Here is a 24,719-nt window from a genome sequence, read left to right as displayed (position 1 = left end):
AAGCTGTTGAATGCTTAAGAGGGAGACACGTGTGACGGGCCGTCCGTGGGGCATAGTCTCTATCTGCATATCAAAGCTGTTGTTTGAAGAACCTCTGTCTGAGAGTTGTACGTTACCCACATTCTCCCCACAGGCCTGGCCTGACGTTACCGGGAAGCCCTGGGAACTGCAGGCTCGAGTCTTGACTGTTGTCTTAACGCCTCATCGACACTACCATTGATCTGGCCAACGAGGCTCGCACAGTTTTATGAATTCGTTTTAGCAATAAATAGATAGGGTCATAATATTTGTTGATCAAGCTTGCTCTGAAGTATGAGATCAATTGGTCAAAAGAGGGAAGTCGGCTATCGCTGCTAATCTGTATAAGTTTTGATGCCTGGTACTCTGGACTTGGCCAAAGGGGGCTTGGGCTTACTCATAATATGTTTTTTGGCTTCTGCTAGTCCTCCCACACTTCCCTGCAGGAATAAGGCTCACCTGCCCCAGGGCTGCTGGTGTTGTTGTTATATGATCAGTAGCATCCAGGAGGTGAATTAATAACGTCTCATCCGAATTGCCTATGGAATCCCAACAGCACTGGCCGTACCAGAGTGACACGGCTGCCCCGGTGTCTGATTACTACCTGGATGGCACAAACGACTGTGGCAGTAGGCCTGCCCTCTCCAGCCCCTGCTCGGCTCTGACATTTAAAGAAAAAGGCGGGACTGATAAAGTCTAATTTAAGCCTGGATGCACAGACCTCCACCTCCACCAACATGGATGACTTTCTAAAGGTTCAGGAATGTATTTTTAGTTTTGTATTTAAATGGGACGTTTTACATTTTTGACCACTTCTATGGAATTGCCTATTTGTGAAATAAATAAATAAATGGAAACACGGTTTATTGATACTTCATTTCAGACTTTATTCTAATTGGATGGAAAAGTTCCATAGTACCTAAATAACAATGAAAGAATAAAGAGTTTCTCCAAGAGACTTATTTTCCCAGAGCACTAGGAAGATTTAATAACACTAATGCCAATAACAACAATAAAATGATAATAAAATGAAGGTAGCTCTGTTCTTAGAAAATACTTTTTACCTCACCGAGCGGTCCACTCTTATGATTTATAGAAAACAGAGAAAAAAAACTAAAAAAACATGCCTGAGGGAGTCATAGTGAAAAAAACACACAAGCCACCCGATAACGAACCCGAAATCCATCTTATATTAATTTCAGTGCATTCGTGGAAAACACAGATCCAATTTGTTGTTTTCATACATTTAGCTTCCGTAGCATGTCAACAGCATGTCATGCCAAATGGGCCAGTAGCTCATCAAAGTTTCAGTGCCGTTAGGAGGGCCTGGAAGAGGAGCCTTGTAATGGAGAGAGATGCTGAAGAGGGATCTCGAGAGCATGCTGCTGGAGACTGCACGCTGGCTCGCCAGCTCTAGCACACAGATGGACGGCATGTCAGGAGAATTCCACACACACACGCACGCATGCACGCTGATCGGAGCCCTAACACCGCCATGTAGGCAGCGGGAGGAAATGGGACTGAACGAGAGGAGGAAGAGCTGGAAAAGAAGTTAATCATTGCGCTAATGCTGCACTTCATCATCGTTTTCCGAGGCCTGCCTGCTCGCCTTTGCTACTAATGTGTTACTGTTTACACAGCGCCCCCCGGCGTCCCGGTTGAGCTACTGCAATGTCTGGGACCTGTCCAGCGATGGCTCATCACTCAATTAAAGTCGCAGGGGCTCAAGTAGAAAAGCATGTTTATGGAATGGGAAAAGACAGCACTGCAGGAGGCCTGCTGGGGTTTTAAAGGTGATTTTCACGGCACAGTTGAATAGTTCAGGATTGACCTTGGCTGTCTTAGTAGGATGTGTCTTTGGCGCAAAGTGCCCTCTGTGCCTCTTCATGCATGGCCGTGCGTCCTTTGAGGACATCTATTTATTTTTGCATAGGCCCACATGTGGCGTGCCGTGCCGCTGCAGTGTTTGCACATGGCTCTTCAGAGAGAGTCTGTTTTCGTCCGTTTTGCGTGTTTCCACGGTGCGTGCATGCGGGGTCCAAAGCGTTTATGTGCATGCATGCGTGGAGGATTGTGCGTGCCGCGCGGCGAGGTGAACCGGGGGCCCGGCGGTGAAGGTGAGCGGGTTTAACCGCGCCGCTCCCTCAGGGTTCCTGTTCCGCCGACGGTTACAAACAGGATCTTGGGGGACGCGGCGCGCTGCCGCTGTGCGCGGCCCGTCAGTCTGGCCTCAGAAATATGAGTCTGTCGGCGATGCACATAACTCACAGTCGCCCAGTGCCTCCCCCCACCCCTCCCCCCCCCGGCCTGGCAGGCACTCCCCCTGACCATTACAGCCACCACAGCCCCACAGCCTCTTAAAGCCCACTTTAGTCTCCATCATGAAATACCGTTAAGTGCTGTTCATTGGCCGTCCAATGCACAGACAAATGCACACTCTCCGCTGTGCTATGCTGCTGCTCAGCCCTTTGGGTGTCTGATGGGGAAGTGGGTAATACTGGCTGTTATGGCTTTTGTGTTGCATCGGAATAGCTACACAGCTCTCTGGGAACCCTTGTAATCTGTAACACCAGGCTGTGGGTGAATGTTAATGGGCATGCCGTCACACACACAGCGTTTCTGCAGCGCACTTCTTTTAGCTAAGGTGATGTCTGACTGTTTCACCTCTCTCATGCTTTCTACATGACTATGTTGCTTACACAAGACTTACACAGTACACACCCAGGACACTGTGGATGTACCTTTAACCACAAACTACATCGACAAAGCTTGTGTCTGGCGGTATGAATGTATTAAAGTACAACTCGGAGGGGTCGGTCTATATATCTGTTTCAGTTTGTGTGCAAGGACGTATAAACACACACACACACACACACACACACACACACACACACACACACTCACACACACACACGCACACACACACACACACACCCGCAATATATACAAACTGGCCCAACGTAATGCTTAATGGGTGCTTGTCTGTCATCCTCATATGCCCTAACGCAGACAGTCAACTAACTAGGGGTTAGCAATAGCACGCTGCACTGACTCCAGCTTTGGTTCCACATCACCTCCCGCTAATGATGGTAATTAATTGATGAATGAGGTCAAATCGGATATATCCCGGCACGTCTCAATTCAAATACCAGTCCTCGCCCTGTGGCATGGCCGTCCTCACCTCTCCGGCACCCCCATTGAGTTGTTTTCTTAATGCGCACTGCACCACCGTTCCTCGCTACTCATCTGCATAAGACCTTGGAATGAATGTTAACGATGTTTAATTAGACAAGACATGGGATGGATGGGTCGGTGGACCCCCCCCCCCCCCCCCCCCCCACCGTGGTGAGAGAACACAGAGCACACACACACACACATGCTCATAGCCGTCGGTACACCTCTGTCCCGCAGTAAATGGACGGCCTATTAAAGAGTCAAACGGCGCTGCTTAGCGTGACCTTACATGCGCTTGCTACATTTCAACTTGGTGTTCTATACTTCCAATGCCACGTTTCACATGACCACGAAGGCCGAGGTTACCTCGTGTCAGTTTTTATGAACGCAATGTTATTGTAGCCCATGAAGGAGTGATTGCTTAGTTGCCCTGCATAAAGTTTGATAACATTTTTATATCTGCCAAGATTGGAATCTCAATCTAAATTCGATTCCAACAAATGAATGCGTGCATGTATGTCCGTGCAGAGAATCAGGTAGAAGAAAGACCTTGGAACGGCCTGAGCGAAAGCCCTGTTTTGTTCAGATTGGATACAGTGGGCCGAATGTGTGCTCACACTCACACAGCCACACACTGTACACGCTGCTCAATGCTCGACGCTTCCTCAGGGCGCAGGCTTATCTACTGGTCACGGCCAAACAGAGACACCTGCACAACTTGTGGATTGGCGGACTGCCTGGGGTGGGGCGTTTAATGCAGCGCCGTGAGGCGCCAGGGCTGAAGGCGAGTCTCGACGGAGGCATCACACAGGCCAGATTAAGATCAATGGCTTCTCAAAGGCTGCCGTATAAAACAGTAAATGAAAGACGTGTCTGAGGTAGGCAAGGTAAACAGGCCTTGATGACATCGGCAAAAAGGGAGATCTGTTTGTTCTCTTTAAAGCCTCGAACCCAACGTGGAACAAACAACCATCAACACTGGATGCTTGTTGTACTTTGTTTTGCAGACGCCACTGTGTTGAATGCCCACTCTTAATTAATTTGGCAAGGGGGAAGAAGGAGCGTTTGTCACCCTTGCTCTCGCCTGTTAGTCCTATTTGTCTCCCAGTGACCTTTGATTTCACACTGCATTGGTTTTCTCCCGTTATGGACAAGAGGCGGTTTTTGCTGACAACAGAGGAAACCTTATCTTTTAAATAAGTAATTCCTCCAACTGCTCGGCTGGTTCGCGAGAAGCGAAATATTGGGATTGCTGAAAAGGCAACCAGAGAAACCCACTAAAGAAAAAGCCTGTTCTACAACACAGCATCCCTCAACTGATTCTCATTATAAAAAAAAAAACACCACTGTATAGTTTTAAAGCCTCGATACATGATAGTCCCTTCTGGAATACGCCTCTGCTTCCGCCTGTAGTAAGGATTAAATAATAATTACTGTATAGGGTGTGTTGTATATCATCCGGCATCAGACGAGGGAGGGCCATTGTGCTGCTCATTTTGTTCATGGAGCCTGCGGCAAAGGGGCTCTCTGAGCATTCTGCCCGGTGTCTCCGACGCCTCGGATTCAGGTGCCACACGGGGACATGCAGGGTTACCACAGGTGTCCTGTACGGGGGTTTAGCCCGGGACACAATAGACCTGGCCGGGCCCTTCTGGCAGCAGCTGGGACCAGGGGCTTTGGGTTATTTTGGGGAAGTGGCTGCTGATTGGTGCGATGGAGTTGCCGGTAGGTGGGACGGATGGAGGCATTTCAGAGGGATGGATGTGCTGGCACCTGGCACTGGGGGTTCTGGCTGAGTGGGGGAACGGTCTCCGGTAACGTTGATGCATAGCCTTGAATTATATTACGCCTTGGCAGCTGCTTACCCCCAGATTCATCTCAGCAGCCATTGAGTTATTTATTTATTTCAACAATTTGTCAAAAGCGTTCCCTTGCAAATGAAAAAAAAAAGAAAAAGAAACAAATATGAAACATAACAGGATGAAAAAATGAGGCCAATTTGAGGCGTTTTTCGTGACTGGGCGCCTTGTGCAAGGGGAAAGCGCTGAGACCACATGCAAAGCTTTACTTGTGAGATTTTGATGGAGCGCTTTGTTTCTGCCCAGATTTAATTTCCAAGGAAAAGAAAAGGCAGGCAAATAAAGTACAATAGGATTGTCTTAGAGCACCGCCGGAGCACCTGTCTGCTAACCTGGGGGGATGAATTCTATGGCTGTCGTGGTGATGTGCCAGCTCCCCCTATGGGAAATCCAAGTACTGCTTTGGGCCCTTTGTCTCAACTTTGACACTGGCGCTTGGACACCATTGTTCCGAATGGAAAGGCCCATTCACATCGCGCCCAGGGGAACAAATTGAATCTAGTTGACAATTAATAGCCATGCGGCATGTTTAATTAAGAGCGTGTAGCTAGTGAGCAACGTGAAAGAGATAAACAGAGAAGAGTTGCAGGGGGGCCAGACTTGGTGCACAAAAGACACCCCCATTGTCTGTCTGATCGATCCCCCCCGTCTGGAGGGAGGAGACCCCCAGAAAGAGCAGCCTCCAGCCCACCGACGCCTTCCACGGGACTGAGATCTAAAGGGATAGAGCAGTTGAGATAGACACCAGTGGACACGGTTGGCGGACCATATATCACTGCTTGCCCTCGCTGACGGAACAAGAAAAGCGTTTGGAGCCGAGAGACGGCTACACGGCTGTTCCATAAACGGTAGAGCATCGTTCTGATGGCATTGACCTTGAACGTGCCGGTGATTAATATTTTTTTAGTGGTTATTGATGGTAGCGTTAAATGACTATTTAAATCGTACTTAACTGGCGTCCCGCTACTGGGGAAGGCTAAACGTTGAGGCAGACGGATCGTTCTGACTGAAGGCTGCTGTGACCTTCACAGTCCCACATTCCAGTTATTGTAACATGAACACACAGTGGCAGCGGGCCAGGGCAGACAGGCTGAGACAGAGGGAAGGAGAGGGAGCGATAGAGGGATAGAGACGCTTCTGACAGCATGTCTGATCGCTCACAAATGGCAACCATGGCCAGCCAAGGCGCTGGACAAATAGCCTCTCAGACACACACACACACACACACTCTGATACAAACCAACACACACACTCCTATACTTTTGCACACTTGAATCCACCACCACATGCCCACACAAACATACTCGTTGCACACGCATACACACACAGACGCGGACGCACACACATGGACCCATGCTGCAATTAAAATAGAAAGGGACAGCATGGACAGAGAGAGAAGATGAATTGAGAGAAGTTCATGGGAACATAAGAACAATCCCTATGTGAGCAAGTGTGTACTCGCTTGTGCAATCTTCCTTTGTACATGTGTGTGCAGACAGGCATACAGAGAGATGACAGGAGCAGAAAGACTAGTTCACGTGATTTGCCCATTGGTGTGTGTGTGTGTGTGTGTGTGTGTGTGTGTGTGTGTGGAGGGGGGTACATGGGTCTATGTACAGTATGTGTACAGGATCAGGCAACAGCAGTGAATGAAAGGCAGTGAGTTGATGGACAAAGGGTGATCTGGTCATGCTGACGCGTGCTTATCAAAGGAGAAGAGCAGTTCCTCCATCTAATTGGCTGGAGCTGTGGAGAGCTGACCGTCTCCTCGGTGAATCCCAGCCCCGTCTTGTCTTCCTGTCTTCCTTCCTTGTCTCCCTCTCTGGAGCGGAGCGAGTTGCTCTCAGCCCGCAGAAGGACATTGTACGATATCTGTTCTTTTCATCACATGCAGCCATCCAGAGGAGCAGGGTAACGTGCCTCCTGCTCTGTACCTTGTCTCACCGCCCCGTATGGGCTGTGTTCATTTTTTCTTTCCTATTCCTTCTTGTTTGTGTGTAATACAATCTGTGTCTCATGCTGGGGTAGAGCACAGACACACAAAGACTCGTCTCACACACATACAGACACAAGCACACACACACACACACTATTTGTTTGCTGTTGCATTTTATCACTCTTCCCGACTTTTATCAACAGCTTGTGAGCGATCTGTGAGCGAACAATAAAAACCTGGAGCATGGCAACAATTTTGACCTGCCATGGTGCATACATGCACGCAAACACACACTCGCACATATGCACACAGACACGGTGTCACATTCACGCACACAAACACACACACACACACAGGCAAGAAAACACACGCACGCACGCACGCTCACATCAATGTGAATGTTTGAATGGTAAAAAAATTAAATAAGGGACCGAAGGGGCAATTTTTTCCAGGAGGTAAAAGTAGGTGGTTCTGGGGTGTGTCTCGGAATGAAAGTTAGAAATTGGTTTCACGCCATGCTGCCCCGGTCATTTGGCTGCATTGAATGGTGGAAGGGGATAATGCTGGCATTAATTGAATCCGCGGGGGCCCAAATAAATAGGCTTTCAGGTGGTTTGCGTGGCGCCTTTCAGGTGGTTGCGCGGCCCGCCTTCCTGGGAGAGGAGGGGGTGGACGGGGGGATGGGCGGTGCTGGGGGGGGGCTTTCTCCGTCACTCTCGCGGCTCCGTAGCCACGGTCTCACCGGGGCGCCCCCGCAATGAGAGGTGACATCACATGATTGATGTGAAGCCAACAGTGACCTTCTAGATTCCACTGTCACTTCATCCCTGCCTGACACCGCTGCTCCTTGACTTTTGGGGGGGATTCGGAGGATATTTGAGGGTATCGCTCTTAGATTATTATCATGTGTCTCCGGAGAGCGATTGGACCTCTGTTATATTCGGGTGACATTTAGTAGCGGGTAATGTGAGACATTTCCCTGCAATATTTGCCTTATGGACGCCATAACAAAAGCAACTATTTTCACTGGCGTGCGCCATTAAAATCCCTGAATGGCGTGAGTGCTCTCAATTAACGCCGCTCGTACCTTCCCTCACAATGTTGCAGCACTCACACCCTCCTCCCCCCCTCCCTCCCCCCCGCCGCCACACCACAAACCCATCCAACGTATAGAAACAGATGGAGAGGGAAGGAAAAAGGCATCGGAAATACCCAGAGATAGCGCCAAGAGACGCCACATGGCAGCTGGAAGTTTATTTATTGACTTGTTTGTTTGTTTGTTTTGGGCAGAAGGTAGTCGGTTAGAGCCGGGGAGAAAAGTTCAGCGGCGGGGTGTGGCCTCAGCCTCGCGTCCCGGCGGTAGAGCCAGCAGAAGGTCAGCAGCGTGGAGGTCCTCTGCCGTGCTGCGCTCCGTCCTAGCCGGGCTGTCAGCGGGTGTAGAGCTGGGGGCGGGGGTGGAGGTGGTGGTGATGCTGGTGGTGGTGGTGGTGGTGGTGGTGGTGGTGGTGGTGGTGGTGGTGGTGGTGGTGTTGGTGGTGGTGGTGTTGGTGGTGGTGGGGGGGGGGTAAGCGGGGAGGGGGCCGGTGGTTGTCGGTGGAGGAAGGCCTCCCGCCGCGGTGTAGATGATGAAGAGGACGTGGATCGCAGACACCGGAGGTCAGACCGCCACGGGGGGGGGGGGGGGGGGGATGTGCGGCCAGCGCAGTAACCGTGAACATACATGCGCACACACACGGATGCACATGGTCATGAACACATTCACACACACCCACACTGGCACTAACACGCATTAGCTACCAACGCCGTCTACTAATAAAGTGATCAACCTTATCAGCCAAGACTCTTCCCACGTGCCGCAGACCTGCCAGGAGTTGCAGCCAGCGATGGAGAGTAGGAGATGGATGAAGGGAGGGATGTATAATAGAGCCATTACAGGGCCAGCATACCGCCAGGATGTGGCCCTAGGAGGCTCCATATGGGCTTTACATCGGCAGCCGGTAGACACCCGTGGCTGGGAGTTCCCGGGTCACACGGCACCCGCCTAATTATGCCCGACTGAGATGGATGTATTTCATCCGAGTCGTTTTATGTCCCTCTCTCATCTTGTGTCACCTGCCTTGCCACACAGCACTCCCCCCCCCCCTTCCTCCCCCCTCCCTCCCTCCCTCCCTCCCTCCCTCCCTCCCTCCCTCCCTCCACCACATAAACCCTCGCTGCCGCCTGCTCTCCCAAGTTTATCACCCGCTTGATCATCCCCCCCTTTTCTGTGTCTCATTCTCCTCTCTGCCTCCGTCTTCTCTCTGTGCTCCCTGTTGCTCCTAAAACACACCCATCCTCCTCCCCATCCACGCGCACACACACTTCATCTTCTGCCTCTCGCTGGTACAGAGCTCAGGAGATGGATACACGCACAAAGACACCGAAACAGCAGCACATGCTCACACGTGTTCTTATGCACCCGAAAGTCACTCACATACAATACGCACACACACACACACACACACACACACACACACACACACACACACACACACACACACACACACACACACACACACACACACACACACACACACACACACACACACACACACACACAATGGATTGTGGCGATTGTAGTGCCCACACGCTGAGGTGTGGCCGTGCAGAGGTGAAAGGTGGTGGGGCTGGGGGCGGTGCTTCTCCAAGGCTACATGATTACATCCCAGCCACCACAGCTCCATTTCCATCCCAAACAGAAGACATGGCACCCAAGCCAAAACAATCTCACTAAGTGCCAACTCCCTCTTCTCCTCGCTCCTCTCTCTCTCACTCACTATCTCCCATTATCTCTATGGATCTCTCTCTTTCTCGGTCTCTCTGTATCTCTCTCCCTGGATCCCTCTCTCTCTGAATCTTTCTCTCCCTGGATCTCTCTCTCTCTGAAGCTCTCCGGCTGTTTCTCTCTCTGTATCTCTTTCTCTCTCTCCTGCGTGTCCTCCCTACGCGGCTGCTGCGGCTCCTTCTTGCTCTGAACCATGATGTGTTTTGCTCCCATGGAAATGAGTGGGGCGTGTGGAGGTGAGAGGGTAAGCACAGAGGGGGGAGGCTCTGGAGCAGCCTGCGTTGGGGGCCGGGGCCAGCATTGATTGTGGAGGCAGGCGGGCATGTAGCACGGACGGAGGGAGGAAGCTACGCATGGGGAGAGCGACTCTTACATTTGTGCAGCCCACTCCTCTATAGATGACCATCCTTCCACACCAGAAATGTGAAGTGAGGCATTGACCAGCTTCTGGAAAAACATATAAGCCATACAGGATCAATGGCCCACTGATCCCTAGGCTATGTGTAATGTAGGCCCTACAAAAACAGCTATGTCTCCCTCTCTCCTGGACCTCGTGGACCGAGATATGGTAGCCGAGCAGAACAGGGCCCGAGGTGTGATTTAAAACATGTGTAATGGCCTTTAGTTTTGGCGCTGGTGCACCTCTCTCACTCTCTCAAGAGCACGGTGGGCACAAGAACAATGTAAGCACTGTATTGCTGCATTCCTTCACATCCACTCTTTTTTTATTCTGCCATTAACGCTGCACCCGTTCATTTTCTGATCCTTGTTTTATTGTTATTATCGTAAATCTGCGGTTTCTTTACCCAGAACTGTGGGGCCCGGGGTTTCTGTGGAAGAGCACTGCATTGTGGGTAGACTTGAGCAGTAGCAGCAGCAGCAGGGGGAAACATTCACAGCAGAGCAATAAAATGGACACAGTGTGATGTCTGACCACCTCCAATCCCCGCACCCCCACCCCCGTCCAGCCCCTCCCCCCCCCCCCTCTGCCCCTTTTAGCCGTGGCGTCCCTGGGAAGCCCCATGCAGGTCCTAATGAGCAGAGTGCAGGAGAGGGCCGGCTTTTTAACCCAGCACAGGGACTCATAGCCGGGCTCACTCCTCTTCAACAGATGCCAAGTGCAGCTGTCAACGGCTCCACACTCTATTGTTGCTCTTACTCTCTCTCTCCTTTATCCCTCTTTGTCTCTCTTTCTCACCTTCCCTCTTGATTCATCCTCTCTCTTCGCCTTTCTCCTTTCCTCTCACACCTCTCACTGACAGCGCGTCCTCTCTCTCTCTGCCTCTCATTCATATCATCTTGATTGTAAACCCAGTGCATCCTATTAATAAGCCGGGCGTCAAACACTCTTAAAGGCGAGCTGGAGGTTATGGCTTGCTAAAATAGATTCACTCCAGTACATTCTACATTCCCCTTCTTAAAAGAGTAATGCGGCCATCGGAGATTGCATGGATGATACAGACTGTAATGTATTATTGCTTGTGCATTAAGAATTCATGAAGTCTAAACAAAAAACACCCCAAATTATTCAGTGGAGGTGCTTTCGCTTGCAGAATCAAACCAAGTGAACAATTTTTTTTAATCACCACACCTTCACGCTTCTTCTGTTTTTAACACATTTGTCATTGTCATGAGAAAACGCTATCTCTCTCTCTATCCTTTTTCAATTGAGCTTCCTTAGTCGGTGGCTTCGCCATCGCTCGTTCTGCCCTCGCTGCTCTCCTCTCTCTCCCCCATATGACCGGCTCTGTTTCTCTGCTGTGTCTAATTGCATTTGAATTCGCCTGCTGTAATCCCTTGATAGGCTAAGGCTGCAACAATTGCCCCCCCCCCCCCCCCCCTACAGACACACACACACGCACACACACACACACACACACACACACACACACACACACACACACACACACACACACACACACACACACACCTACACAAACATACACACACACACAGACATACATACACGCACGCAAGCATGCACACAAACATAGAGAGACACACAAACACACACACACACACACACACACACACACACACACACACACACACACACACACACACACACACACACACACACACACACACACACACACACACACACATATATCCATACCCACACACACTCACACAAATACACAGAAGTAAGCACTCACATGCACAAAAGTAAATCCACACTTAAGAACACACACACCCCACACCCCACACACCACTTCTTCTATTTCAAGTCCATTTGTGCCTGAGGTCCTAAGGCAGGTTGGTTTCCTGGGCTGCCCCGGAGGAAATATCACATGACCTGTCCCCCGGCATCAAGCCAGGGCGGTTCTGCCATAGCTCCTCACCATGAAACTATCTGCCTCACACACAGACACACACACACACACACACACACACACACACACACACACACACACACACACACACACATACACACACACACCACTTCCTGCTTCAAGTGCGGGGCCAAGGTCAGAGCTTTGAGGATGCATTCCCCAGACTTCACCAGAAGGCTGACTGGAGGCGCTCTACTCTGCTCTAAGCTGATTTTAGCTCTGTCTCCCCCCCACCCCCAATCCCCCCATCCCCTCTTCCCTGCTACACACACGCACACACACACACATCTTTATGCACTCATATTCATTTCATTACATCAGCCTCTTACAGCAATCAATACCGCCGCTAAACATCTTGTTTTGTGCATTTTTTTTTGTTTCTTTTTTTTTCCACCGGCTATTCATTAAAATGTCTTTTCATTAGTGTCACCAGAGCACCCGTATAACTGGAATACGACCTTAATGAACACACACACACACAAGCACAATTGCAAAAAAAACTACGCAGCCAGTAATTGCTGAATGCGTTTTGAGGAGTCGGAGAGAGGGAGATGAGGGAAGGGGGGTGGTGTATGATGTAGATTGGTTTTAAATAGCTAGGCAAACGCAGGATTCTGACTCATTACTCAGCTCTGGTTTAGTTTATTCTTCATTTGTCTGGAGATTCCCCCTGTTTAAAGAACCCCCCCCACTGCCCCAAAGAACACCAAAAAAACGCAGATGAAACTGCAAAACCATCCACTGATGGTGTAATCCCTTGTATTTCAACAGAGAGGAGGGCTGGTGACGTGAAAGCCAAGGCGCCCTCGAGATTGCTCCTCCTCGCTCCTGCCAATGATGGCTCTGTCTGCCAGAAACAGAAGCTGCAAAAGTCAGACAGAGAGAGGGAGAGAGAGCCTCAGAGAGAGGGAGGGAGAGACACACATTATGGAAAGTGTTTAGAGACAGGTGTCTGATGGGGCCCGAGATAATGTCAAAAGCGTCCTATCTCTTCCTCTAATGGGACAGAAACAGTTGTTCGGAGTGATCAGGCCTGTCGTTCCCAACGCCACAGTGTTGATCCTCTCAGCGTGTCTCTCTCTCTCCCCCACTATAAATCAAAGCGGATGGGGAGGTTGAGAGAGAGAACGATGGGGGGAGGGGGCGAGAGACAGATGGAGGGTACGGGATGAGAGAGATAGATAGTGGGGGGGTGAGAGAGAGTGAGATAGGGGTGTGTGAGAAAGTGAGATAGGGAGGTGAAAGAGAGAGATAGTGGGGGGCGGGGGTGTGAAAGAGAGATGGGGGTGTGTGAGAGAGATAGTGGGGGATGCGAGACAACGATCATGGATTGTGAGAGAGAGATGGGGGGCTGTGAAAGAGAAAAAAGGGGGTGAGACAGAGAGATGAGGGGAGAGAGATGTTGGGGGGAATGAGAGAGAGAGAGAGAGCAACAAAACAGTTCAGTCGCTGGGTCATCCCGGGGCAGTGTGTCTGCCGCTGAGGACGGAACAGCCCCAAACCCCCGCCCAGTCTGCCATGATGCGAGGGGAAAAAGTTGCATCGGATGCATGAGACACAAATTAATTCCAACCCATCACACTTCTCCCCCCCCCGCGTCCCCCTCCTCCCCCATGGCCCCTTTAGATAGTCATTACGGATAATGATCCAGAGACAAGCCAAAAATATGCGGGGTAGGAGGGTTGGGGTGAGATGTGTGTGTGTGTGTGGTGGGGTGGGGTTGGGGGGGTCAAATAGTGTTTATTTGTCTGAAATGGGAAAGGCTGCCGACTTTGTCTGAGAAATGGGTGAAATGGGATGAATATGTTAGTGTCATCTCCAATTTCAAATAGGTAGACATTTCAAAAGCTGATTCTCTCTGGGGGGAAGTGTCGTTCCTCCACAGTGAAAGTATCATCTGAAAGGCGAGACAGTAAAAGCCGGTCGTCTCAAAATGAAAATTCTCTCTCTGTGGCATTACTTTCACCTCAGTGGTTATGAGACCTAGAAGAGGGAGGGGGGAAGAAAGGTGCATGTGTGTGTGTGTGTGTGTGTGTGTGTGTGTGTGTGTGTGTGTGTGTGTGTGTGTGTGCGTGCGTGCATACGCGTGTGCACGTGCGCCTTTGTGTGTGTGTGTACGGTGTGTGCATACATGTGCCTTTGTGTGTGTGGTTGGAGGGTACAGTTGGCAGACTGAATGCAGAGGCTGCATTGAGAGGCACTAGCTAGCTAGCTAGCTAGCCGAGGACGGACTGCTGAGGGGACTGTTGAGGGGACTGCTGAGGGGACTGCTGAGGGGACTGCTGAGGGGGTCGCACAGCAGCAGAGTATAGTGACACCCGTTGAAGAGCATGTTAATGAGACAGCCAGCACCAGACAGGTGTTTGCAATCAGCCCACCTGATTGTAATGTAGGGCAAGAGTTGCAGGATACATGAAACACACACGCACAGACACACACGCACACACACCACGCACACACACACACACACACACACACACACACACACACACACACACACACACACACACACACACACACACACACACACACACACACACACACACACACACACACACACACACACACACACACACACACACACACAAACACACACACACACACACACAGCGCCCTCCAGATCCATCAGTCATTTGGCGGCTACAGCGCTCCCCGTGTTTCAGGGGCAGATCCCTCTGCTTGCCGCGAGTCCCCCCGCTCTTGAACAAGACGATCCAAACAAGATGCCTGGGGTCACAGTTGTACAGTCCTGCTTGTAACTGCCGCCCGGAAATACAAAATAAGCCCCTCGTTTTATTTGGCATCTGCTGCGTTAATAAGACGAGGTGCTGCTCGCGTCCCCGGCTCACTGCTGGCGTGTGCTGATTTCTGGGTTTATTAAGGCCAGGCTTGGGAGTGGGTTGACTTTACCTATAAAAAGAACCCGGCGTAATGTGTGTATCTGTATAAATGCATCCACAACACGCGCAGGTCGGAAGCGGCCCGGGTAACGTCAGCGGAGCGGGCTGGCGCTGAGGGAGATGGAGAGTACAAACAGGCCTGCAGGAGCCGGCTCCTGATTAGTGGGGCAGAGCAAGGTAGAGGGAGAGAGAGGCTCCCCCTGAACGTTTCCATGGCGATGGAGCGAGGAGGCCAGAGGCAGCAGTAGAGGCCAGAGCCCATTGACAGCTGCTGGCCGCACTTTGATGCGCCATCGGCGTTCAGCTTGCTGCGGCTTGTTGCCTGGCACACTCCTCCTCCCCCATCTCCCCCCGCGTCCCCACGCTAAGCCGCCAGTGTGTGCACTCAACCCGATCATGCGCTAGCCTCTCATTACACCGTCCATGCAAACTTTGTCTCTATGCAGCTGTTTAATGGCCGCACGTCTGTTTTTGTTTGTTTCTTCGCCATAAGATTATTGCACCTTTATGGTTGGTTAGGGGGTTGGAATGATCCCTGGCATCTGTTCCGCGAGGGGAGGGGGAAATGTGCCGAGCTAGAGGCCCCACTCTCTTTCTTATTTTATATATTCCTTTTTCTTTATGATTGTATTCATCACACCGCTCCCTGTTCCATCTCCCGCTAGCCTGATGGGGAGTGATGAAGACGCTGGTGCACTAATGGGCAGCGAAGGGCCGTCCTCCCGCCCTAAAGTCGCCCACTTCACAATACGTAACAGAAATGTATACCTGTATATATTACCTTTTCTTTCACTCGGTAATCGACTTACAAATGTATGCAGCACCAAGTAGAAAATAGTTGGCGCGTCGCCGTAGAAATAGCTGGCACCGTTTCAATTAAATTTACTTTGTGTGATTTGGTTGCGGGAAGTTGAGATTTTGTTGGCACAGCCCTTTTAAATAAAGTTCTTCCCTGGGTGTTGGTACATCCGCCTCCCCCCTCCATCACACTTTACGCCCGTGCTTTCTCGCCGCGTAGCAGCAGGTTTATATACGAGGAGAGGCCCTGTAGCTTCCTCTGACAGCCCCTCCCCGGCCTCCACTTAATTGAGACTCAATCTCACCGCGCTTCCGATGCCTGCGGTCATTATGGCAAAAAAAAAAAAAAGGAGACGTTAATCAATGCAGAATTATATCTTAGCCTGCACCCGCAGGCGGCGGTGCCAGTCACGCGGCGACGCCTGCCCACGTGGGACCCCCCACCGCGGGGTCCCCCCGCATTATGGCCCCCCACACAGCAGCCCCAAGGGGTCCTCTTGCTGTGCCAGGTCACTCTCTGAGGACGGGTGGGAGCCTTGATGAGCCGTGTGTGTGTGTGTGTGTGTGTGTGCGTGTGCGTGTGTGTGTGTGTGTGTGTGGACGCGTGTGTGTGTTTGTGTCTGTGTGTGTGTGCATGCATGCATGTAGGCTTAGCTGTGCCCGCGTCGATGAACCTTAAAAAAATAAAAACATTTGGTTGAAGTAGTTTGTTTTTTGACGCTGTGTACATTCATAGAACGCTGCCTCTTGTCGACAAGTGATGTCACCACTATCATTACCAGACGGGGTGCTTTTAAGTCAAAGGCAACGATATCCCCAAAACAAGATGCCAGAAAGCTCATAGCGAACAGCACAGGGTTGGCAAGGGAGGCACTTCCTGAGCAATTGAAAAGATGATACTATAGTGGGAAATGGCAGCACGTCTGTACTTGCATGTAGCGTTAGCGCGCTCTGACAGTCTGAGTAGCTGACAAATGCTCTTGCTGAGGAGAGAATTGCTGGCTGTCTCTGGTAATCATTAGGTTGTCTGGCAGCCTCCAAAGTGCTTTTATTTCTGCCCATTAGTTTGGTAAGAAAATGGCTGGGTATGGTCTGGCCCATTCCCCTTACTCTCTCCCTGACGCAGTGGGCAGGGGCAACATGAACCAATTTGATGCATCTCCATTCATGCCGGTGGCCATTCTGGTTTTTATTGGCATCAGCGGCTATTGCATGTCTCCGCACAAGGCTGACGGTGAAGGTCTCCTGGCGTAGCCGTACACACCAATGTCAATAGCGTGCGCGGTGTGCAATTACTATTCAAAGGTTAAAGAGTGGATTGATCCACTGAGGGGAGTCAAGGGCAGATCAAAGGGATTTGGGGGAAGGATCGGACCGAAAAATGTTAAAAGCTGCCCACTCTTAAACACCGAGACGTCAATCTTCCTGAGAGCACCTTGAAGTCCTCTGAGAGACGGACTTGATCAAAGCTCACCTTTCAAAAGGGGGTCTCGGAAGATGATCGGACCCCGCTTCATTCCAGTCTGGCTCACACCCGTGTTTTTTTTCTTACTTTCTTTAACCAATCTGTATTTACCTGCTCAGACACTGCCCCGTATCCGCTCGGCTCTCTGTTGTTTGTGCTGCCGGTGAGTCCGTCGGAATATCAATGAAGCCGTCTCAGCCGTGTATTACAAACACAAGCAAGCGGTGATTAAAGATGACACATCTAAGCCTCACATCCTTTCTTCTTCCTCTCCCACCTTCCTCTCTCTCTCTCTCTCTCTCTGCCTTTTCCTTTCGTGCTCACAGGAGATCGCAGCCTACTTGATAACGTTTGAGAAGCATGAGGAGTGGCTAACAACGTCCCCTAAAACAAGGTAAGAGGCTGACACCCATACAACCCCGATCCCCCTCGTGTTCTTCTGGGGGTAAACGCAGTGCATTTCATGAGCCATGAATCCCTAAAGTGCCAACAACACGTGCACAGTTTGTTGAGTTAAGCACGGATATTTGAAATGGCAAGTTGCCGACGGTAGTTAAAAAACGTTAGCACATTTCTTTTTTTTAAGGTAAATGATAGAATATTAATGTTGGCTAATAATTGCCTTTTAGCTAAGCAATTAGCACAACATTGCAGTGGTGAAGGGTTTGCTGTGAATGGTATGCTAATATACTCTATCTGTCTGCACACTGCACAGTCACCACTCAACTAATATCTCAGGCAAATATGGGGATGGTTGTCCGGGCAAAAGTCAAACATACACAGGCGTATATAATGCAATATTCAAAGAGGAAAAGGTGATATTGTCGTACCTTGTGTATATGGATATCTCATTTTCATATAGTTTAAATAGGAACCAAATAGGAATCTGTATTTTTGGAAACAAAAGTAATTTTTCTAAGAAAAACAAATGCACCCACAAGAGAGGGGAACACACACTTTGTTATTTTATATTAGTGTATCCTGACACATGAAATTGAGTGTCAACCAGGCTGTGATGTTGTTTCAAGCGTGACAGTATTGGCTCTGATATAATCTATCTGGCTCTGTGTTCGCTTTTCTTCATGTCTGAAACAAGTGGACGACTCTGTGTTTGACTAGCTTTGTCTAATCTCCTCCCCATGTTGGACAGCTCAAGCATGGAGCATCCTCTAGCCTGTAGTGTAGAATGCCTGCCATGGGGTTTCGTGCTACAGTGCATTTGGTTGGCACATCCATTTCATAGAGCACCTCGACGCTAGCTTTATGTGGTCTCCTTAAGCAATGTCTTCTTCTACGCATAATGTAATACAATATTATATATATATATATAGATTTTGCCGTAGTAATCTCTCTCTCTCTCTCTCTGTCTCTCTCTCTCTCTCTCTCTCTCTCTCTCTCTCTCTCTCTCTCTGTCTGTCTCTCTCTCTCTCTCTCTCTCTCTCTCTCTCTCTCTCTCTCTCTCTCTCTCTCTCTCTCTCCCTCTGACTCTGTGTGATCTGTGGTGCTGTGGTGCTGTTGTACATTGGGAGCAGGGCCCTGTTCTGCGTGACACAGGACAGCGTTGTGCAGCCTGCCTGGGAGGGACGTGGATAGTGGCTCAGCATAAAGACACTGCCAATTAGAATACATTTCCTGCTGTAATTACAGCAGTGTTGACCAAAAGAGCACTACACTCACCTTTTTGTTATCATGAGAACAGCACCCCCCTCCACCCTCTCTCCTCTGTTCCCCTCTCTCTCTCACACAGACACACACACACCCGATCCTCACAGAAACCCCGGAACAAGGACTGCGTCACTGAAAGCACCTCATTTTTGTCATTAGTTTCTGCCTGCGTGCTTGACGTTGTGCTCCATAATGTCCCCATTTATATGAATATGAGCAAGTGCTACGCAGTGTTATCGTGCCGGAGTTGGCTGAATTGGCAATGAACAGCTCAACAGGACACAAGCTATATGCTATAACACCAGCAGGTTTCCAGTTCGCTAAAGGTTGTATCTTGAACAGAGGAACCGCCACTGAGAGCGGTCCAGTGGTGGTCCAGTGAAGGGAGCCAGCAGTCCTAATATGGCACGGCAGAACTTCTCGTGGTGAGAAGTTCCAGATAGAACAAGAGAATGCTAGGGGCCTTGCTTCCGGTGATTTCAACCCTTTACAGTTTTTATTTTATAGTTAGCGTGTGCTGGCTACTGCTATGTTCACCAAGTACGTGCTTACAGATCCCCACCTCCAGCGTACGATTGGGACGAAAAGAACAATCTGAAGCCAAAGAAAGTGAATCAATCACCCATATTTAAGGTCATCTGCACCAGACTTTCGATATGAACCTAAAGTTAGATTTTTGAGACAAATAGCTCAGTGATGTAGTAGAGGACATTGACGCCTGTAACCTACGTGGCAGCACGCTGGGTCCTAGAGACCACGGGTTGACCCCAACTCCTGCTGCCAGGTGGGTCCCATGGGTCCGGGCTGATGTGTCAGCAGGGGTGACACATAAGGGGAAGCCTGGGACTCACATGGTTGAGAGGATCCATTAATACGCTGGCAGTTATGGAGGTGAGAAATCGCTTTGGGAAGTGTGTGTGTATGTGTGTGTGTGTGGGTGGGTGGGTGTGTGTGTATGTGTTTGCGTGGTGTGGGGGGGGTGGGTGTGTGTGGGGGTGGATCTGGTGGTGGATGTTGGAGGAGGTTGTCAAGCGTTTGTGTTTTCACAGCCATCAGTGAGAGGCTGAAGCCCGGTGATGGATGTCAGGGGGCGGGTGGGACGGGGGGGGACGGGGAGGGGGGGGGGGGGTTTGGTGGGCACAGCACACAGAGTGATTGATAGAAACTGATTGATAGCTAGCCTTTTTACCGTGCAGACATTTCTTTTATTTTTTTCCCCGCTCAAGGTCAGAGGTGAAGGGTCACACAGCGGCGTCGGTTAAGGGCCGCGTCCGTCATTTGTCACCGCGCATCTCGGCGTTCACATGTCTCTCCTGGGGGGGGGGGACGACGACACCCTGATGCACATGCCGGAAGGGAGGGAGGCAGGGTATGCGCGTGCACGTTAGCTGTCCAAGCAGTCTAATTCCCCCGCAGCTGATGTGAGCGGAGCCCTCGCCTCAAAGGCAGAAACCAGCAGTGGGGGGGGGGGGGGGGTCGCCACGCACGCCCAGCGACCGGCTCGCGCGCGAACATCTCTGACACGACGCAGGTCGTAAACAGGCGTGCGCGCGTGTGGAGCTGACGGCAGCTGTTTGACCAAGGTGACATGCAACGCAGGACGCGACCTGAATAGAGATGGCACGCTGTCAACACCAGGAAGAGCGAGAATTAACCCAATTACATGCACACACACACACGCATGCCTTTTTCATGAAGCCCTAGCTCATGCTGTGTGTGTCGTGCGCTCTACATCACTGACGAGCCATCCAGCCATGTCTGACGCCCGCGTTTGTTTTGGGTACGCGTCTGTTTGTTTATCTTTCTGGGCTTTTTTTTCCTTCTGCATTTTTTTTTTTTTTTTTAAGTATGCCAGGGGAGAGTTGTGGAATACGGAGTGATTGATGTTCCCAGCCCTGGTAATACACATTCGCTTTCAGATAGGAAGCACAGCAGGGCTTAAAATCAATACCAGCGTTCTCCAACTGACTGCTAGAACAGCACTACAGCTCACCTGTCAGAGCCAGGAAAATCTTTCCCAACTCGGGCCTTACACTTTAATTTACACCCACTGCCTCGCTGGTTTCCATTTCCATTAAGGGAGAGCCTGGCATTATGGCTTTAATGAAGGCCGCACTCGGGCTGTGATTTAAGATGGCCGTTACCCCAGCCCTCCACTCTGCAGGAGGGGAACACATTTAAAGGGACAATTAGGATTTTCCTCAGCTACATTCTCACAGATTGCGGTACTCATTCTTCCCTTGCTCACCTTTTTGTCCCTTTTTTTCTTCCCGCTTGGAAACACTTGGGAAATAGAAATGTGAAGGAAAAACAAATGTGCCACGTGTGCAAGAGTGGGAGACAGGAACCCAGCCTCCCAAATGTTTAAGCTGCTTACATTTAATTCAGCCCATCATCTGCATCGTAACGCGGCTCTCTCTTTCTGCCACTGGCCACCGTTCTGTTTTTTTGTCCGTCACCAATGACACCTTTATGGTTCCTGGGGGTGCCGGGTGCTCTTCAGAAAGCAAAAGTAGAGATCCTGGAGAGTGCAAGGTGTGGGTGAGTGGCCAGTCTTATAGTAGCAAATGGGCACCTGTGTGTCGTATACGTGCAGCTCCTCTTTAATGCCTTTCCCTTCTTTATGTTATTGCTCATTATGGAGGCGTCTAATTTCTACTGAGAGAGGGACACTGGTAGAAGCAACCGATCAGGAAACAGGACAGTAGTATCTTGAAATGCAGACCAACAATGTGTTTGTGTGTGTTAGTGTTTTTTGGTGTGTGTGTGTGTGTGTGTGTGTGTGTGTGTGTGTGTGTGTGTGTGTGTGTGTGTGTGTGTGGGTGTGTGTGTGTGTGTGTGTATCTATGTTTGCGTGGCGTGTGTAATACTATACACAATAAAAGTCACAGTGTGCACAATATAAGTCACATTATGCACAATAGAAGTCATAGTATACACAAAAGAAGTCACAGTGGACACAATAGGAGTCACAGTATACACAATAGAAGTCACAGTATGCATAACGCGGGCTTTGTGAATGCAGCATTGCTTCGTCTTCTGGCAAGTTTGGAGAACAAAAAAAAAGCATCCACACGCACACACATACAAAACATCGCTCTCCTATATTGAAACTATCAAACAATAAGCACCGCTCTCGGAGGGCCCCCAACAATGACACTGAAGCCGGCCGGCCCCACATCCCAGCGCAATAGCCCTCTCTCTCTCCCTATCGGCCCACCTCCGCATGCTCGCACGCCCCCAACACCACAACAGCAACAGCAGCGACGGGTTGCAGCAGCAGCAGTAGCAGTAGCTACAGTGATCCAAAATGAAGGCAGGTCCCCTCAGACAGCTAGCAAAGACAGTGCTTGTATTAAAACCTACAGCAGTGCTCCACCCCAGAGGAAACCCTGGGTCGATGATGCCGGAGATCCGCTACAGTGGCAGCCGCTCCGACATCTACTAATGACTGTTAGTTTGTCATTGTATACGACTTCTGTGTCTCACCGTCTATCCGTGTGCATCTGGCCCCTGTGTGTGTGTGTGTGTGTGTGTATGAGTGTGTGTGAAAGCTAATTCAGAGTGTTGACATTGCGGCGCATCCGTAAACGCGTTCTTGCGTACGCACAAGCGTGACAGGCGTGTGTGAGACGCATTTGAAAACACACCGTGGATTACCATATGTGTGCATCTATGAGAAGATGGATTCCCGGCATCTAATCGACAGTGAAACTGCATGTGAGGGTGTGTTTCGCATGAACAATGCTGGGTGGATGTGTGCATGCGGGTTTCTTGAGTAGAAAGAGAGAGGACAGGGAGAGAGAGAGAGAGGAGAGAGAGAGAGAGAGAGAGAGAGAGGAGAGAGGGAGAGAGAGAGAGAGAGAGAGAGAGAGAGAGAGAGAGAGAGAGAGAGAGAGAGAGAGAGAGAGAGAGAGAGAGAGAGAGAGAGAGTGAGTTTCTGGGTGAGACTCTGCCACTGTGAATCAGCCCTCCTAGGCCTCTGTTTTAAACTATTTTTCTGTCACCTAGTCTGGCACATGTAGCGAGTGTTGGTCTGTATGTGTGCGTGTTTGTGTGTGTGTGTGTGTGTTTGAGTGGTGGAAGCTTGTATAGTCTGTGTGGTTGAAGCTTAGGTGTGTGTGTGTGTGTGTGTGTGGGTGTGTTTGGTAGAAGCTTGTGTGTGTGCATACAGTGTAGGGGGTGCCTGAGAAGGGCGTTTGATGGTGTTTGGGTCTAATGCTTTGTGGCACTTGTTGGCTGGCAGTGATTCAGAGGAGAGCGGAGGGCATTGGTAGGAGCAGAGAAAGATACACGGGGAGAGCGAGGATAGAGAGAGTAAGAGGGCGAGGGAGAGGGGGAAAGGTAGAATGAAGGAGGAAGCTGAACAGAAAGGAAGTATGAAAGAGAGGATTGAGTGAAAAGATGTCGATTGTAAGCTTAGTATTTTTACTGATAATCGATCTTTCCTTTTCTATGCCGTTTTTTGTCCTATTTTTTTTATTTTCCATGCCAATAAAGGTCTTTTAGGTTAAATTTGCACACATGCAAATAGGAGGTAGCACCTTCATTAGTTATTTTTAGTGGCCACACACTTGAGCCCGTACACTTAAACATAATGATGTGCGGCTGCACGTGTGACTCCGCTGTTGGATTACAGTAGAGTGTCATTGGGATGACACCCCTCAGCAGAGAGCGCTCGATGTTTTCATCAACACGCGTATCCATACATTATGTTTAGTAGCCAAGGTGCCGCCAAGTGTGCTTTTCCTCCCGGAGGTGAACTTGTCCTACGATATTTATTATCCTCCCCCCTCCACCCCCAGCCAAATGATTTGTCACTCTGTTCTTTTTGTCCTTTTCCCCCTAATTTAAACGCCACTCACCGCCTCCCCCCCCGCCCCCCCCCCCCCCTCCCCACCACCACACTCCCCTACCCCCTGTTTTTTGTCATGGCTAAAGTTTGTGCAGTGTACTGAATAGTGGCAGCGCTGTTCTCTGGGGCGGCCCTCGGGGACAGGTGTGTTCCTCTATCCAAGCTACGGGGCCCACGGCAAGGACAGCCATGCCCAGCCGCGGGCGCTGTGGTGGTGGTGAGGGAGGGTGGTGTGTGTGTGTGTGTGTGTGTGTGTATGGGGCAGTGTTGACGCAGGTACAGTCACAGACGATGAGCAGAGAGAGTGGCCCGGTGAAATGGAGAGACGGGTGGGTAGGTGGGCAGTGGCTGGAGGTACGCCTGTGTATGTGTGTGCGTGTGTGTGTGTGTGTATGTGTGTGCGTGCGTGCGTGCGTGTGTGTGTGTGTGTGTGTGTGGGTGGTGGGTCCACGGGGCGGGTGGGATAAGCGATGGACGGGCGGAGGCTGAAGATGATGGAACGGGAGCGATTTAAAAAATGGAGGCATGTCGATGAGCGCAGAGAACGGACAAAACAAGGCGAGACACAGGAGGATGAAGCGGGTTTGGGGGGGGTGGAGCTTGATGATGTGATGAGGAGAGGGAGGGGGGCGGGATGGCTTACGCAAACACAGGGAGTGAGGAAAGGGAAAGACAGAATGGGGGGAGATTGAGCAGACAGAGCAGACGGAGGGAGAGCCGGAGGAATGGAAGGAAGGAGAAACAAGCGGGAGAAATAGAGTGTGTAAACAGCAGATAGAGACGAGCAAGCGGTGCCGGGCTGTGGATACAATTGACAGATGGAGGAAGGTCCTGTGGTTCTGTGGGGGCCGGGGCGTGGGGGGGGGGGGAATGCGGAGCGCCGTGGTCAATA

At 50.5% G+C, this 24,719-nt stretch overlaps 1 protein-coding gene across 1 annotated transcript in view; it reads left to right on the top strand.

Annotated features, from left to right (window-relative positions):
• Window positions 1-17,731, top strand: part of LOC132464990 (calmodulin-binding transcription activator 1) — a 114,382-nt gene extending 96,651 nt beyond the window's left edge. The window contains exon 4 of the mRNA XM_060061671.1: window positions 17,634-17,731. Coding sequence (XP_059917654.1) covers window positions 17,634-17,705 — 72 coding nt within the window. The 3' untranslated portion in view covers window positions 17,706-17,731. The remainder of the gene's footprint in view (window positions 1-17,633) is intronic.
• The last annotated feature ends 6,988 nt before the right edge of the window (window positions 17,732-24,719 follow it).

Source organism: Gadus macrocephalus, chromosome 1 (assembly GCF_031168955.1).
Source record: "Gadus macrocephalus chromosome 1, ASM3116895v1".
Classification (NCBI taxonomy): domain Eukaryota; kingdom Metazoa; phylum Chordata; class Actinopteri; order Gadiformes; family Gadidae; genus Gadus; species Gadus macrocephalus.
Note: the sequence above shows the minus strand (reverse complement) of the source record. Positions and strands in the feature narration are given on the sequence as shown.